Source organism: Salmo salar, chromosome 28, assembly GCF_965601325.2.
Source record: "Salmo salar chromosome 28, fSalSal1, whole genome shotgun sequence".
NCBI classification, from domain to species: domain Eukaryota; kingdom Metazoa; phylum Chordata; class Actinopteri; order Salmoniformes; family Salmonidae; genus Salmo; species Salmo salar.
The window spans coordinates 16081264-16099386 of NC_138318.1; the positions used below are offsets into that span (position 1 = coordinate 16081264).

The 18123-nt window shown below is 44.7% G+C and overlaps 1 protein-coding gene across 5 annotated transcripts in view; it reads left to right on the forward strand.

Moving 5' to 3' along the window:
* Positions 1–18123, forward strand: part of LOC106589524 (myocardin-related transcription factor A) — a 52761-nt gene that overhangs the window by 16314 nt on the left and 18324 nt on the right. The window contains exon 1 of one of the 5 annotated variants that reach the window (XM_014179618.3): positions 1689–2070. The exons of 2 other annotated variants lie outside the window; for them this stretch is intronic. In XM_014179618.3, coding sequence (XP_014035093.2) covers positions 2055–2070 — 16 coding nt within the window. In that variant the 5' untranslated portion in view covers positions 1689–2054. Of the gene's footprint in view, positions 1–1688; positions 2071–12206; positions 12887–18123 lie in introns of those variants that run through there. 2 more of the 5 variants (XM_014179615.3, XM_014179617.3) reach the window with 2 other exon arrangements.

Here is an 18123-nt window from a genome sequence, read left to right on the forward strand (position 1 = left end):
CCTGCATGAAAAGCAGGAGTTCAGTATGAGGTCTGTACAGCTCTCCCAGCCATATACAGTGGCCAGGTTACGTCTCCACAGGAGAGGGTTCAGCGAGATGGCGATTTGGTGGGCAGATGAGGGTGAAGGAGATGTAGAATGCCATAGAGGGGGAGTGAAGGATCATTGCTGATACTGAGACAGTAATACTGTTCATGATGATGGAGTTGATGTATTTATGTGGAACTGCTGTTATCTTGAACAGGTCCTTCTTGTAAAATATGCCTAGATTGTATCTCAATGAGACATGATCAGCTTAACGTAAGGAGAGTGAAACTGAAGGTACAATGAGTTTGCTTAACAAGATTTGCTTAAGAGCCAGATGGGAGTCTCAGTCAAGGCCAGGATGAATAGACCCTCCCTGCAAAGGGAATTACAAGGATAAAAGGTTGAGTTTTAGTGTTTAACCCCCACTCCCCACTCACTCCCCCAGCCCAAGGGCACCACTCCTCGTTTTAAACACTGCCTACCTGGGCTACTAATGCTTCGTACAGGCTGGCTGACAGTAGCAGACGTGTTGTAGCAGGACCTTCCCAGTCTCTTATCTGACACAACATGGTGGAAGCGAGACACAGGAATGTTAGCAAGGCTATAAGTCCATTACATCTATCTCGTCTACAACCATCTTAGTGGCCTCTGCATGGTAGCTATGGGTTGTGTCCCAAATGGCACTATATTCATAGTGCACTATTTTATTTTACTAGGACCGATGGGTAGCCCAAGCAGTGCACTAAATGGGAAATAGTTTGGGACTCTCTCTCTGTCTTCAAGTAGAGTTATGCAATCTCTCATTCCACAGTACCTTGCTTTAGAGAGGAGGGCTGCTGAAGGTTTCTCAAGTGAATATTTGCAGGCTTTCATGTCAGGGTTGAGTCGGGGGTCAGCGTTCAGCGAGTGTGTGTGTGTGTGTGTGTGTGTGTGTGTGTGTGTGTGTGTGTGTGTGTGTGTGTGTGTGTAGGCAGGCCTATTTGTCAGAGAAAGGAGGAAAGATGGAAAGAAAAGGGCAAATGTTGATTAACGTTAGCACTTTTCTTTATGATAACGTGGCCCTGAGTGAGAAGGGCGATAGCTGTGTTTTCTAATCCACTAGAACTTTGTGGCGAGAGTATGATAACATGGTGGAATAATGCCTTTTGAGGTCATTTACAACTTGGAGGTGTAAGGGGGTTTTCAATTACATTTACATTTTAGTCATTTAGCAGACGCTCTTATCCAGAGCGACTTACAGTAGTGAATGCATACATTTCATACATTTTCTTCCCCGTACGTTCAATAGAGGGGGATGTAGAAATATTGGAGGAGGAGGAGAGTGGGGGATGAAAAGAGGGGAGTCACCCGAAAGACGGAATTGCATAATTCTGTAGGATATAGAGAAGGAAGGAACGATGCAGACAGAGGAAAACAGGAAGAGCGAGAGAATGGAGGGCAGTAGTGATAATATTTGAGGCCAAAAGGTGATCTGGAATGCAGATCGGCAGGCACCAGTGTTTTCCCCCATGTTTTCTCCTGGACTTTTAAGTATTCTGCCTGAGCAACAACAGCAGTGACATTCTGCCTGCAGCCTGCCTGCCTTTCTAAAGAGAAAGAAAATGGCACCGAGCGGGAAAAAGTAGGTGTTGCCCCAGAGAGGTTAGGAACTTGGGCCTGGACTTGGATGGAATCCAAGGAGCAATGAGGAAGAAGAAGAAAAACTCACTGCCTCAAACACACAGACCTACACACACCCTTTCTGTCAGGGCGTGCACACACTCGCAGACAGGTACAACAGGCAGGGATTGGCTGCAGCCAGTGTTAGAAGAAGTGGGCTACACGCACACTCACAAACACGCCGTGTTGTTTGTAGTTCTCGTGGAGAATTTATTCTACAGGAAGGGGTGCCGGGACTGCCGTGGAAAACTTTTTTGGTCTTGGAAACGCAACTCTGCCTGTAGCCTCTCTTTCCTGCTGTTCTCTTAGGAGTATGGATCGCTAAACTTGGAGGAAGGTTGTACTTTATCCTTCTAGGGAAGAGGGATATGGCCATACACTCAGGTAAAGTGTCTTTTTGTGGAGTATTTGTTTATATCAGCTGTGGATGTTGTCACTCAGGTGTCAGTATATCTGTACCAGTAGGTCAAGTGTGTATGTGTGCGTAATGTCATAGCGGCAGTGTAACTTTAAAAGAGTGTTGTTGTTCAATGGCCAGGCTATGTAAAGTACATATTGCTCTGTGTTAAAGTTTCACAGCCGCTCTTTAATCTCAAGGCCAATTGAACAAATAAAAATAACTGTAATCATTCTGTCATTCCCAGCCCGCCAACATTAGCATGGTTTTAAAACATATTCTGAAGCTATTATACAGTTATTATGATGTATTTCCATTACATTTATTTCTGATATGGGAAGGCTGGGGTGTCCTGGAGGGTGTTCCTGCTAACAGGGGAGGCTGGGGTGAGCTGGGCTGGAAGGTGGCAGGTTGGTGGGGGCGATGAATTTGACTGTTCTCTCTGAGACGACAGCGCCTCATTGAAAGCAGCTGGCTTGGCTGTTATGACTCCCACTCCATCAGGAGAGATTTGGGACACTGTCCTGTTTTCTCAGCTTTTTTGGCTCTTATAAAGTTTGGTTTGGGATTGGAAGAGTTGCTCTCAGATCAGCTGTTAGTAGCAAAGCACAGAGCTAGACCTGCAACCCCCAGTGAGGTTGATTGACTGATTGACTCGCTGTGATTGTCCTGGGTGTTGTGTTGTGGAGCCCAGCCCAGCTGAGGGCTTGTCATGTTAAACAGGCTGGCTCCAGGGTTGCCAGGGGCTTGGTCATCAGTCATGTCTATCTGTCTGTCAGTAATGAATAGGAGAGACTAGAAACGGTTCACCTCTGCTACTTCCCAGACCACCACCAACCCCCACACCTGGCAACAAAGCAAGGTGGGGTATGTTAATGCATGGCTAAAGGTGTGTGGCTCTGATTCGTCTAAACTAGACTACTAGAGCAATGACGGAGAGCCTGGAGCCAATGGGGGAAACAGTCATCTGTTCTTTCGGAATACATTCAACACCTCTTCTCCCCGTGCAGTACAGGCCTAGTGATTTTTCATGGTTAGAGGTACAACATTTATTTGAAGAATATAGATTCTTAGCCTGCCTGCCGATTTAGAATATTCCATTACATGGGAAAAAGTTACGTTTTCATTAGTAGGATTCTGGCTACATAAATAATTACGTAAATGTACACAAAACAACACATTGTATGGAAACTTAGAAAGTACCCTAGATGTCCCACTCCCACATTCTGTCCCCCTCTCCCGCTGCCCTTAGTGTGGGTACAGTGTGAGTGGAGGCAGCCTGTAAGCTGTGGCGCTTTCTAGCAGCAGTGGTAGGCTGTAGAGGAGCTGTGTGGTTGAGTTTATGTAATAGGGAGGGAAGAGTGCCAAGCAGCCAGCCAGCCCAGCATACTGTAGAGGCTCCAGCACGCTCTCACTGGCCCTGAGCAGAGAGGGGAAAGGAGGAGACGGTGGAGAGGGAGAGATGGACGGACGGGGAGCGAAAAGGGACGAGGAGAGAGAGGATCAAAACGGGGACAGGAGCGCAGGAAAAGGTTGAGGGAGAGGAAAAAGGAGCTAGAGGGGCCTCCCTGTCCCTGCTTAGCTAATGTGGGCGAGACACACAGCTGTTTGTGACATCCACTCATTTACAGCAGCACACAGACTTCTATTTGCCCCCCTCTTTTCCCACTTCCATCCCCCTTTTCCCTCCGTTTGTCTCGATCTCTCCGTCCTTGTAGCGATTGTATTTTTGGCTATCTCTGTTTCTGGCTCATTTACATAAATACAATGCAGTCAAAACACATATACAGTGCATTCGGAATGTATTCAGACCCCTTCCCTTTTTCCACATTCTGTTACGTTACAGCCTTGTTCTAAAATGTATTAAATCGTTTTTCCCCCTCATCAATCTACACACAATACCCCATAATGACAAAGCTAAAACAGGTTTTTAGGGGAGAAAAAAATAAGAAAAAAAAGGAAGTATTCAGACCCATTACTCAGTACTTTGTTGAAGCACCTTTGGCAGCGATTACATCCTCAAGTCTTCTTGGGTATGACGCTACAAGCTTGGCACACCTGTTTTTGAGAAGTTTCTCCCATTCTTTGCAGATCCTTTCAAGCTCTGTCAGGTTGGATGGTGAGTGTCGCTGCACATCTATTTTCAGGTCTCTCCAGAGATGTTCGATCGGGTTCAAGTCCGGGCTCTGGCTTGGCCAATCAAGGACATTCAGAGACTTGTCCCGAAGCCACTCCTGCGTTGTCTTGGCTGTTTGAACCTTCGCCAATGTCTGAAAACTTGCTCCAGTGTGCTTAGGACTTCATCAATGATCTCTCTGTACTTTGCTCCGTTCCTCTTTCCCTCGATCCTGACTAGTCTCCCAGTCCCTGCCGCTGAAAAATCCTCACAGCATGATGCTACCGCCATCATGCTTCACCGTAGGGATGGTGCCAGGTTCCCTCCAGATGGGACGCTTGCCATTCAGGCCAAAGAGTTCAATCTTGGTTTCATCAGACTAGAGAATCTTGTTTCTCATGGTCTGAGAGTCTTTAGATGCCTTTTGGTATATTCCAAGCGGGCTGTCATGTGCCTTTTTCTGAGGAGTGGCTTCTGTCTGGTCACTCTACCATAAAGGCCTGATTGGTGGAGTGCTGCAGAGAGATGGTTGTCCTTATGGAAGATTCTCCCATATCCACAGAGGACCTCTAGAGCTCTGTCAGAGTGACCATCGGGTTCTTAGTCACCTCCCTGACCAAGGCCCTTCTGCCCCGATTGCTCAGTTTGGCCGGGCGGCCAGCTCTAGGTAGAGTCTTAGTGGTTCCAAACTTCCATTTAAGAATGGAGGCCACTGTGTACTTGGACCTTCAATGCTGCAGACATTTTTTGGTACCCTTCCCCAGATCTGTGCCTCAACACAATCCTGTCTCGGAGCTCTATGGACAATTCGTTCAACCTCAAAGCTTGGTCTTTGCACTGACATGCACTGTCAACTGTGGGACCTTATATAGACAGATGTGTGCCTTTCCAAATCATGTCCAATCAATTGAATTTACCACAGGTGGACTCCAATCAAGTTTTTGAAACATCTCAAAGATGATGAATGGGAACAGGATGCACCTCAGCTCAATTTCCAGTCTCCTAGCAAAGGGTCTGAATACTTATGAAAATTAGGTATTTCTGTTTTTTTCCTTAAAAAAAAAAAATTAAGGAAACTACACATTTTTGCTTTGTCATTATGGGGTATTGTGTGTAGATTGAGGGGACAAAAATGTTTCATGCATTTTAGAATAAGGCTGTAATGTAAAAAAGTGAAAAAAGGGAAGGGGTCTGAATACCTTCCGAATGCACTGTGTATATACTCTTGCAAAATACGCACGCACACACACCAAGCCAACACAAGACTTGTTACTGTTGAGAAATAGACATGCACTGACAGAGCACAGCACATATCACAGTGCCATCACCAACACACAGTGCAGTTACGTAATTACAGATTCTAGTTGTTATCAAATAGTCATTCAGTAATAAAAACTCTGATCACAACTGAACAATCTCCTGGGATAGGTTCTCCCCTTAAGCTACGGAAACTGCTTAATCAGCCAACCGCAGCCTGTTGCTCTTTGTAACAGCTGCTATGAATACAGTGGAAAGATGTTCATCCGCACGTACACATGCACAAACACACACATCACAATGTACACATACATACAGTACTCATTCCAGGGTTTTTCTTTATTTTTACTGTTTTCTACATTGTAAAATAATAGTGAAGACATCAACTATGAAATAACACATATGTAGTAACCACAAGTGGTAAACAAATCAAAATATTTTATACTTGAGATTCTTCAAAGTAGCCACCTTTTGCCTTGATGACAGCTTTGCACACTGTTGGCATTCTCTCAACCAGCTTCACCTGGAATGATTTTCCAACAGTCCTGAAGGAGTTCCCACATTGACTGGTACTGTAGATCAACACATTCATAAATATTCACACATTTCTAAACATATAACACATACAATGCAGTGTCTATTTTCACTTGGAAACTCTTTGATTTCTCACGCTCCTATTATCCGTACACAAATGATGTGTCTGTCTGTATAGAATAGACTTTACCTAGTGATTCATAGTAAACACTGTCCTAAACGTTCCAGTTTATTAATCTCTGACTGAGAGGTCATTGTGGACATTGGTTTGTTATTATGAGTCATCCTGAAGGAAGTGAATTGTCCTGATAACCGAGAGGTGTAAACCGTACAATGCTAGGGCCTCTCCTCTGTAGACTTTCATTCTACTAAAAAGACGTTGTATCTTATCAGTTAGTGTGTCACTGCTTTCACATGATCAATGTGCACAATCTCTTAACATTAAAAACTCACTGACACGCCTGTTTGCACTTCAGGTTGGTTCTGATGATGTATCTGGATATAGACCTTTATGATAACTTGGCCTTTGCCACAAGTGTAATTTACTGGTGTATGATTGTAGGCTCCTACAGTGAGGGGGAAAAAGGATTTGATCCCCTGCTGATTTTGTACGTTTGCCAGCTGATAAAGAAATGATCAGTCTATAATTTTAATGGTAGGTTTATTTGAACAGTGAGAGACAGAATAACAACAAAAAAACGCATGTCAAAAATGTTATAAATTGATTTGCATTTTAATGAGGGAAATAAGTATTTGACCCCCTCTCAATCAGAAAGATTTCTGGCTCCCAGGTGTCTTTTTATACAGGTAACGAGCTGAGATTAGGAGCACACTCTAAAAGGGAGTGCTCCTAATCTCAGTTTGTTACCTGTATAAAAGACACCTGTCCACAGAAGCAACCAATCAATCAGATTCCAAACTCTCCACCATGGCCAAGACCAAAGAGCTCTCCAAGGATGTCAGGGACAAGATTGTAGACCTACACAAGGTTGGAATGGGCTACAAGACCATCGCCAAGTAGCTTGGTGAGAAGGTGACAACAGTTGGTGCGATTATTCGCAAATGGAAGAAACACAAAAGAACTGTCAATCTCCCTCGGCCTGGGGCTCCATGCAAGATCTCACCTCGTGGAGTTGTAATGATCATGAGAACGGTGAGGAATCAGCCCAGAACTACACAGGAGGATCTTGTCAATGATCTCAAGGCAGCTGGGACCATAGTCACCAAGAAAACAATTGGTAACACACTACGCCGTGAAGGACTGAAATCCTGCAGCGTCCGCAAGGTCCCCCTGCTCAAGAATACATATACATGCCCGTCTGAAGTTTGCCAATGAACATCTGAATGATTCAGAGGACAACTGGGTGAAAGTGTTGTGGTCAGATGAGACCAAAATGGAGCTCTTTGGCATCAACTCAACTCGCCGTGTTTGGAGGAGGAGGAATGCTGCCTATGACCCCAAGAATACCATCCCCACCGTCAAACATGGAGGTGGAAACATTATGCTTTGAGGGTGTTTTTCTGCTAAGGGGACAGGACAACTTCACCGCATCAAAGGGACGATGGACGGGGCCATGTACCGTCAAATCTTCGGTGAGAACCTCTTTCCCTCAGCCAGGGCATTGAAAAATGGGTCGTGGATGGGTATTCCATCATGACAATGACCCAAAACTCACGGCCAAGGCAACAAAGGAGTGGCTCAAGAAGAAGCACATTAAGGTCCTGGAGTGGCCTAGCCCATAGAAAATCTGTGGAGGGAGCTGAAGGTTCGAGTTGCCAAACGTCAGCCTCGAAACCTTAATGACTTGGAGAAGATCCGCAAAGAGGAGTGGGACAAAATCCCTCCTGAGATGTGTGTAAACCTGGTGGCCAACTACAAGAAACGTCTGACCTCTGTGATTGCCAACAAGGGTTTTGCCACCAAGTACTAAGTCATGTTTTGCAGAGGGGTCAAATACTTATTTCCCTCATTAAAATGCAAATCAATTTATAACATTTTTGACATGTGTTTTTCAGGATTTTTTTGTTGTTATTCTGTCTCTCACTGTTCAAATAAACCTACCATTAAAATTATAGACTGATCATTTCTTTGTCAGTGGGCAAACGTACAAAATCAGCAGGGGATCAAATACTTTTTTCCCTCACTGTTTGTTTTGTGTTTTCTAGTTAGCTTGATATACAGTTAGTGGGATGTATTGTTAGTGAGCCTCTAATGTTAGTACTTTGCCTTGTCTGGTTGTAGCGCTGAACACATTGGATGAATGAGGTTAGGTCTCCTGTATATCAGTTAGGTTATGTTTCCCCTACACACTGATAGGTTAAGGTCAATGTAGCTTTATATGTTGGGGAGAACGGGCTTGTGTTGGATGCCATTCCGTTCGCTCTGTTTCAGCCATTATTATGAGCCGTCCTCCCCTCAGCAGCCTCCACTGATATTAATCACAGTGTGTAAAGTCTTCCCATTGTTGCTGGACCAACACAGAGGGGCCTCTGCTACAAGGAAAGGAGGAGAGGAAGAATCCATCCGTTTAACCACAGAGGTGATGGCTATATTTTGAGGAACACATGACTTAAAAGACTCTTGCGGTCGAGTAATTTGATCCATATTTTAGAAGTAACCATCACAAAATGAATCTGTCTTTGCTGTTCTCTGTTTGACACAGCGGTTTTCTTTTCACATGAATCCTCCTTTTCTTTCTGAATGAATCAAACTGTTCTTGCCTCTTCTATGCCACATGTAACAAGTTCCATGTTCCAGACTGCACGCCTGCTGGTGCTTTAGGGGGTGGACTGTTACCGTGATGGGAAGGATATGGAATGTGTTTTCTGTGAAGTGAACTAGGGAGGGATGGGGTGCAGAATAGGGTCATCTCAGATGTTCATCCAGAAATGTAGTGCCTAGAAAAGGAACCCCCTTGCTCCCTCTTTCTGTCTTTCGCTCCCTCCCTCTCGCTCTACTCTCCTTTTCCCTCCCTCCCTCCCTCCCTCCCTCCCTCCCTCCCTCCCTCCCTCCCTCCCTCCCTCCCTCCCTCCCTCCCTCGTGCTCTGCTGCACCATATTAACAAATGCTAACAGCAGCCCTGAATTTGGCAACCTTACCTCCTGTAGCTGTTTAGGGGGCTCCCGAGTGGCGCAGCGGCCTAATGCCCTGCATCTCAGTGCTACAGGCGTCACTACAGACCCTGGTTCGATTCCAGGCTGTATCACATCTGGCCGGTATTGGGAGTCCCATAGGGCGGCGCACAATTGGCCCAACGTCGTTAGGGTTTGGCCGGGATAGGCCGTCATTGTAAATAAGAATTTGTTGTTAACTGACTTGCCTGGTTCAATAAACATGAAATAAAATGTCCTTCCCTCTCCTTTCCCCTCTTTTTTTCTGCTGACTCTTTCTTTGTCTTCCCCTCAGTGTTTCTCTGTCTGTCTACCCCACTGCCTGAGTGTCTTTGTGTCTGTCTACCGCTGTCTGTGTCCTTTCCTCTCTTACCCACTCTGCTGAATAGTGAGGCGTGTTGTGTTGAGGAGTAAACAGTTGTGACACTTTTTTAATGTCTCCGTACTATCACACAATCAAACCCTTCTATTTACATACTTTGCCTACCTTGTGAAACAGCCCACTGTTCTGTTACCACTCGGGTGAACAGACTTCCTCAGATATAATACCACCTTACCCCCCTAACAGGGAATGAACCCACAGCCAGGGTCTTTGTTGGAGTCTGTCAGGCCTGCCGAACCACATACAATCCCCCTCATCTGTTAGGACTGAAATCAGTGGGACTGGGCGTACCTCTGTGCTTTGGCCGTTCTGTGGTTGGTCTACTACCCTATTTAAGATGTGTGTTGTTTTTGCTCACATTATGGGACTGGATTTTTACTATACACCTGGTAGATATCGTCTCCAGTGCTGCAGCCACAGGGGCTTTTGAGATCCAGTCCGTTTAGCGAAGGATAAAGAGACTGACTGACTGAGGGAGTGAACATAGAGGTACAAGACCTATAGTTTGTTTTAAGCTAACTTGCCTGTACTGCCTGACATGGTTCTAGCAGTCCCACCCATACTAGAGCTGACACACACACACACAGAGACGCACACAGAGACGCACAGAAGGAGGGAAAGGAGGCTGGGTTGTGGGAGGTTATCAGTCTGGCTATCCAGGCGTTACAGCCTTCTCTCCAGGACTGGGGCAGGGCGACCCAGCAAGGTGACCTTCGTGTGGGGGAGTCAGTGCCCGACCGCCTTACCCTGGATGTCTCTGAGCATTGAATTAGTGAGAACTCCATAAGAATACTGTATCCTGTTGTAACAACATGGAAAAGGGTTTCACTTGCGATGATGGTGTTACGTGTTTTTTGTTGTTTTTCTTGCCTGCCTTAGCTGAATGCACTGGATAAGATCGCATTCTTATTGGCTAAAATGTTTCTAAAAATACATTGGCTTAGCGGGGGCCCCGGTCTGCCTAATATTATGGTAGGGGAAGCTGGGAAACACTAGGCCTTAGGGAATCTCTTCAATCGGCCCTAGTGTGAGGCATCAAACTACGACTCGCAAGACTATGCCTCAGTTGTCCTCTAATGATAGTTGATGGCAGAATGACAGAACGCCTAAAAATCTAACCCTAAAAATCTAACCTAACCCTCAAACCCAGGTGCCATAAAACCATGGGCAACAGCCCTGCTGTAACCACCCACACATTAGGCTGGGCTGCTCCTAAAACCATAAACCTTTACTACAACACTACCTTTCTCCTCTGAGGAGATAGCTGTGATAATCACAGTACAGTGATAATGGTGATAAGGATAGTCAGGACAGATCATGTATTACTCAGTGTCTTTGGAGTGGTCGGACAGTCCTGTCTCTCGAGGTAGGCCATCATTGTAAATACGAATTTGTTCTTAAATGACTTACCTGGTTAAATAAATAAATATATATATATTATATTTATATATATTTTTTTATTTTTTCCATACTGGGAAGTTGTAGGCTAAAGCTCGGTGGACTTTGGTCCTGTTTTTCACACTGCTTCCTGTGAAGTGTGTTTGGTCAAGGTGGTGCTCTGTTCTCTATGGACAGTCTGTCCACCATGGCCTGATCATAAGACCTACACGCAGAGACGTCAGCGGCCTAAAAACGAATCCAAGTCTGTCCGTGTATTTCAGTGAGAACTGTTAGTCAGCGAGGGGCGAACCTATGGGTACACGCTGGATAAACGCACCGGCCGTGAAAGTTGAAATGATTGTGTGTGCGTGTGTGGGTGGGTGTCTGTAAGTAACTCTACCCAGCAGCCACACAGGTGATACTGAGCTGAATATAGCCCCCTATGGCCAGCTGTCCCTACTATTTAAAACACAGAGAGCTGGGGAGGGGGGGGGGGGTTGGAGTGTTGGGGGACCTCGGCAGCATTCTGGAGCAGCCACAGACAGGACAGAAAAGCTTTGCATGTGTTCAGGTTGTGAACAGAACGTGTCGCCCCAAATGCAGTAGCTTTGACTGTAACCTGCATTGTCAAGATTGAAAGGTAGATTCTGAGATAATCTCTGTCACTGTGTTACAGCATGTGATGTAGGAGTTGCCTGCCGCAGCTCACTAGAGGAGTTGCATGGTGTATTCCATTGCACTTGTTCTACTAGATAAAGGTTGCAAATCTCCCGAAGAGCCATAGATACTCAGTGTATCAATATGTTCCATCAAAGAATAACGAGTACAGTACTGAGAGAAATCTAAAACCGGTTGTACTTCGAGGTCATTGTTATTGCCGTCACTGATTTGATAAAGTTTCTTGCATTTAACCATGAATGATGACTTATCAAAACCGTTAACACAATTACCAAGTTTTTCTTTAAATGTGTCTCAGGTATGTCTTCAGTATAACATCTGTGGAGTTCAATGTTTTTTTGTTGTTTATCAACAAATCCCTTTTCTCTGGGGGGGAGGCTGGGTCTGTAGGTTGAGCTGTGAAGGGGGAAGGTATGTGGGCAGAGACATGAATGAATGGCAACAGCTGAGCAGGAGAACTCTATCACCAACACCGTGTGTGTGTGTGTGTGTGTGTGTGTGTGTGTGTGTGTGTGTGTGTGTGTGTGTGTGTGTGTGTGTGTGTGTGTGTGTGTGTGTGTGTGTGTGTGTGTGTGTGTGTGTGTGTGTGTGTGTGTGTGTGTGTGTGTGTGTGTGTGTGTGTGTGTGTGTGTGTGAGTGAGGAGCTCCAACCAGAGCAGTCTCTCACTCTCTCTGGGCTCTCGTCCCTGCTGCTGCCCTCCTTTTTCTCTCCTCCCTCTCTCTTTTTCATCTTTGGTTTTACCCTGTGGATTTCCACCGTCTCATTGGACACCTTAGTGGAGCAGCTCTATCGTTCCTAGCTGACTGTCACGACGAGAGGAAACGAGGGAAGGACAGAGAGAAAGAGAAGAAAATAGAATTTCTGACCAGGAAGACAGAAGATGGCAAGTTTTCTTGAGTCAAATCACATCCCCTCTTTTGATTAGAAATTTCAAGCTACTTAATCAACCTTTGACAAGCACAGTCAGAAGTCATCTGGACACGCAATGAATCAGACGAACGTCTTCTCCCTGCCTCGACCTTAGTGAGAGGAAAACCAATACGCTCTTGGATGTCGTGTATTGCAGACGAGACCTCTTTTTAGAGACCCATCGACTGCCTCCCGCTCCATATCTTTGGCCACCGCTGTATCAGCATCTATTCAAGACTTGAACGACGACACCTCTATATGAAAATATTTTTTTTTACAAAGATAATTAATAGCAAGTCTAAATGATCATGCTGGACACCAACCACTTCCTGTCCTTTGAGCTCGCCCCCTTGGACTCTCCTCCAATGGGGGAAGAGCTGGACAAGCAGGACTTGATGGATTATGAGAGACATGCCTATCACAGCCTCAAAGAAGGTGGGTGGGGTTAGAAGACACCCAGCGTAGAGGGGAAATCTGATCTGATTTGTGTTTTAGTTGGAGCCTAGCCCTCAATTTTATAATTCACTAGTTTATGGTCTAGCCAGCTTTGGGTTTGATTCTATATGGTGACAGGACTTCTGTCAACCTTTTGATACGTCCTCTTCCTGCTCCTTTCTTATTGATGCATTTGATGAACCATAAGCTGTTCATTGGTCATTCCTCATGTCTGTTTGTCTGTAACTCCCTGGTTGTATTATGTAATGGTTAAGCTAACGTCCAAATGATGAGCTCACTGGATCATTACCGCGTGTTTTGCAAATAGACATGTTCCAAGGCTCATGCCAAGTGTTAGGCTGCTGTGTGCGCCTGCGTGTTTATAAGGGAGACTTCTAGGTTGACGTGTGCGTGTGTGTGTGTGTACAGCAGGTGTGGGCGGTGCTGTGCCAGGTCTGGGGCCCTTTGGGGACAGTGGCAGTCAGCAGACATATTTATTAGACCTAATGACACATGAGCACTGGGATTAGCCCAAGTTGGCCAGCAGTTGGCCCACCTCCCGCTTCTTTTCTCTCTCTGCGTTCTATCTTCTCTCTCCACTGTTTTTCTCGCTCGCTCTCTCTCTCGCTCTCTGTCGCTCTCCAGAGTTGGGCTTTGTCCCAATATTCTAATAAATAGCCCTACTTCCTATATGACCGCTGCAGATCCAGAGGGATCTCATTGGGGAAGGGTATATGGTGGAAGTTGTCTGTTGCTTTCAGTGGTCATGAAGACATGTGGGCTAGTATTTGGATTGATGTAGGTCTGAACTGAAGGGAACTGTTATGTCTTTGCCAGTTTGTCACTAAAATCTAAGTTTAGACTTTTCTAACATATACAGTCCAGATTTTTGTAAGAAAAGTGGAGATAAAATTAAAGATTAATCTTGTGAAGTATTATTACTTTATTTACAGCATTTATTAATAAGGCATAACAATATTTGATCAAATGTGTCCGGACTGGGCTTAATGGGTTCCAAATGTACCTTTTTAAGTCCATGGGTGTTCCAAATACTAATAAATTAAATAATACATTTGAATGAATTTCCAAACGTTCAAAACGTACAAACGGACATTTCCTATGTAAAATTATATTCATATCCCCAAAAGTTATTAATATAAACTGATAATTACTATTCATCGTGAAAGTAGCACTCATAACGATCGGGGTGGGGGGGTCCAATCATATCTACAGAGATCACTGTGGACTTAGGCTTTTGTTCTTGCCAACCAGTACACACCTGATTTGAACTAATCATACTTCAATCAAGACATGATTAGTTGAATCAGGTGTGTTGTTGCTGGGTTAGAACAAAAAAAACTGCTGCCACTCTGTTGATATGAAGCCTTGCACAAATAACATAACACAACTTTGAACCAATTATCTGAAAGCTGATTCACATTTGCTGTACTGCTATTCTTAATTTGTTAGTTAGTTCATCATGTTCATTGACTATTAGAGATATCAACACACTATCCTATGTGTTTCAAAGCATACTGGGCTGAATTGGAACAACAGTGATTTATGGTGAAATAGACCAACTAGCAAAATCTACTCATAAAATATTTGGAAACCAATGGTTTTGGGGTATAAATATTCACTACAGACTCCAATATTATGCAAAGTTAGTATTGATCATATTGACCACTTTATTTATTTCCATTTCCATTCTATATAGAGGGAGTGATTTTTGTGCTACTTCACCCTATAAGCCCACCTGAGATAAATCAAATCAAATTTTATTGGTCACATACACATGGTTAGCAGATGTTAATGCGAGTGAAATGCTTGTGCTTCTAGTTCCGACCCTGCAGTAATATCTAACAAGTAATCTAACAATTTCACAACAACTACCTAATACACACAAGTGTAAAGGAATGAATAAGAATATGTACATATAAATATATGGATGAGCGGTGGCCGAACGGCATAGGCAAGATGCAGTAGATGGTATAGAGTACAGTATATACATATGAGATGAGTAATGTAGGGTATGTAAACATTATATAAAGTGGCGTTGTTTAAAGTGACTAGTGATACATTTACTACATCCAATTTTTTATTATTAAAGTGGCTAGAGATGAGTCATTATGTTGGCAGCAGCCACTCAATGTTAGTGATGGCTGTTTTAACAGTCTGATGGCCTTGAGACCGAAGCTGTTTCAGTCTCTCGGTCCCCGCTTTGATGCACCTGTGCTGACCTCGCCTACTGGATGATAGCGGGGGGAACAGGCAGTGCCTCAGGTGGTTGTTGTCCTTAATGATCTTTTTGGCCTTCCTGTAACATCGGGTGGTGTAGGTGTCCTGGAGGGCAGGTAGTTTGCCCCCGGTGATGCGTTGTGCAGACCTCACTACCCTCTGGAGAGCCTTACGGTTGTGGGCGGAGCAGTTGCCGTACCAGGCGGTGATATAGCCCGGCAGGATGCTCTCGATTGTGCATCTGTAAAAGTTTCAGTGGTTTTGGTGACAAGCCAAAGTTCTTGAACTTCCTGAGGTTGAAGAGGCGCTGTTGCGCCTTCACCATGCTGTCTGTGTGGGTGGACCATTTCAGTTTGTCTGTGATGTGTACGCCGAGGAACTTAAATCTCTCCACCTGCTCCAAGACTGTCCCATCAATGTGGATAGGGAGGTGCTCCCTCTGCTGTTTCCTGAAGTCCACGATCATCTCCTTTGTGTTGTTGATGTTGAGTGTGAGGTTATTTTCCTGACACCACACTCCGACACCACACAGCCTACCACTGTAGTGTCGTCTGCAAACTTGATGATTACGTTGACTGCGTGGCCATGCACGCCTCCATGGGTGAACAGGAAGTACAGGAGAGGGCTGAGAACGCACCCTTGTGGGGCCCCAGTGTTGAGGATCAGCGGGGTGGAGATGTTGTTTCCTACCCTCACCACCTGGGGGCGTCCCGTCAAAGTCCAGGACCCAGTTGCACAGGGCGGGGTCGAGACCCAGGGTCTTGGAGGGTACTATGGTGTTAATTGCTGAGCTGTAGTCGATGAACAGCATTCTTACAGAGGTATTCCTCTTGTCCAGATGGGTTAGGGCAGTGTGAATGCGATTACATCCTCTGTGGACCTATTGGGTCGGTAAGCAAATTGGAGTGGGTCTAGGGTGTCAGGTAGGGTGGAGGTGATATGATCCTTGACTAGTCTCTCAAAGCACTTCATGATGACGGAAGTGACTGCTACGGGGTGATAGTCGTTTAGCTCAGTTACCTTAGCTTTCTTGGGAACAGGAACAAAAATGCAATTTTTGTCAATTTGACTTATCTAAAACAATGCAAGGTTCATTTAATAGTAAAATAAGAACTAATTCATAAAAAAATGTAAGCTGTGAATGCCTGTAATCTATCTATCTTGTAGTTCACCAAGTTATGTTGCTACTGTTTGACTGTGACAAGCAGGCATGACTGCTAGCATGAAAAATCCATCTTTTAAAATGGCAAGAAATAGTAATATGCTATCGTGTGCATATATCAGCACATTAGTCTCTTAATTTTACATAAAGTATGATCACTTATCTGAGAAGGTACTAAAAATATTGAAAATGTGTTTATCTGAGGGTCGCCTCAACACCAATGTTTTTTTTGCAGCCTTGAACTTACACAACTGTCAACTGAATAATAAAAGCATTTGATTGGCTTAGAATAAAAACGGTTAAGGATATAACAACCAGATTCACTGGTTGCAACATTACATTTATTTATTTTGTATTTGAATCAAGACGGAAGTGGACTTAATAGGCACCTGGGCTTTATAGGTACATTTACCCTAAACAAGGGTGGTTTTACAGTGTCATCTTAATAACATGAATACTGTCAGTGAGTATCAGATGTGTGAGGTATCAGTCAGATAGTGTTTCTGATCTCTTGTTCTGTGGATAGAATAGTGCAGGGGGAGGCTTGGAGTGGGTGGCAAGGCAATGATGACAGAGAGTGAGAAAGAGAGAGAATGAGGTAAGGTTATAGTGAAATACTAAATTTGAAGTTCCCCAGGGAAAGAGGAAGAGAAAAATAATTGAGAATGACCTGCCTCAGGGAGCCTGTGAAAGAAAGAAAGAAAGAAGCAAGGTTAGGAGAGAGGGTAAAGGGGGAGAGTTGTGAGGAAGTGATAGTGATTCTCTCTCCCAGAATAGATCCTTCCCTTCTCTTTACTTCCCGTGGGTGCCAAGTGGTGTGGCATGCCCTGGGATGGCACGTTCCACATGTTTGTGTTATTGTGCGTGTGTGTGCTTGTCTTCCTGCATAGTCACGTGAGTCAAGTCTATGTGTGTAACAGTGTGTTTATGTTACATACACGTGAGTCTCGAGTGCGTTTGTGTGCGTGTGTGTGTGTGTGTGTGTGTGTGTGTGTGTGTGTGTGTGTGTGTGTTAGCGAGAGCAGAGAGAGAAATGAATACCGTTGCTTACAGCAGAATCCCTGATATGCTGTGAGATTGAAGACCAGACTCAGAACAGGTCTGTGCCCAAACAATTCGAGCTTCCACTTTTAAAAATTCAACTTTCCAGAAACAAATCTCTCACTGTTGCCACTTGTTACAGACCCCCTTCAGCCCCCAGCTGTGCCCTGGACACCATATGTGAATTGATTGCCCCCCATCTATCTTCAGAGTTCGTACTGTTTGGTGACCTAAACTGGGACATGCTTAACACCCCGGCCATCCTACAATCTAAACTAGATGCCCTCAATCTCACACAAATTATCAAGGAACCTACCTGGTACAACCCTAAATCTGTAACCATGGGCACCATCTTAGATATCATCCTGACCAACTTGCCCTCTAAATACACCTCTGCTGTCTTCAACCAGGATCTCAGCGATCTCTGCCTCATTGCCTGCATGTGTAATGGGTCCGCGGTCAAATGACCACCCCTCATCACTGTCAAACGCTCCCTAAAACACTTCAGCAAGCAGGCCTTTCTAAACGACCTGGCCCGGGTATCCTGGAAAGTTATTGACCTTATCCCGTCAGTAGAGGATGCCTGGTTGCTCTTTGAAAGTGCTTTCCTCACCATCTTAAATAAGCATGCCCCGTTAAAAAAATGTAGAACTAAGAACAGATATAGCCCTTGGTTCATCCCAGACTTAACTGCCCTTGACCAGCACAAAAACATCCTATGGTGTTCTGCATTAGCATCGAATAGCCCCCGCAATATGCAACTTTTCAGGGAAGTCAGGAACCAATATACTCAGTC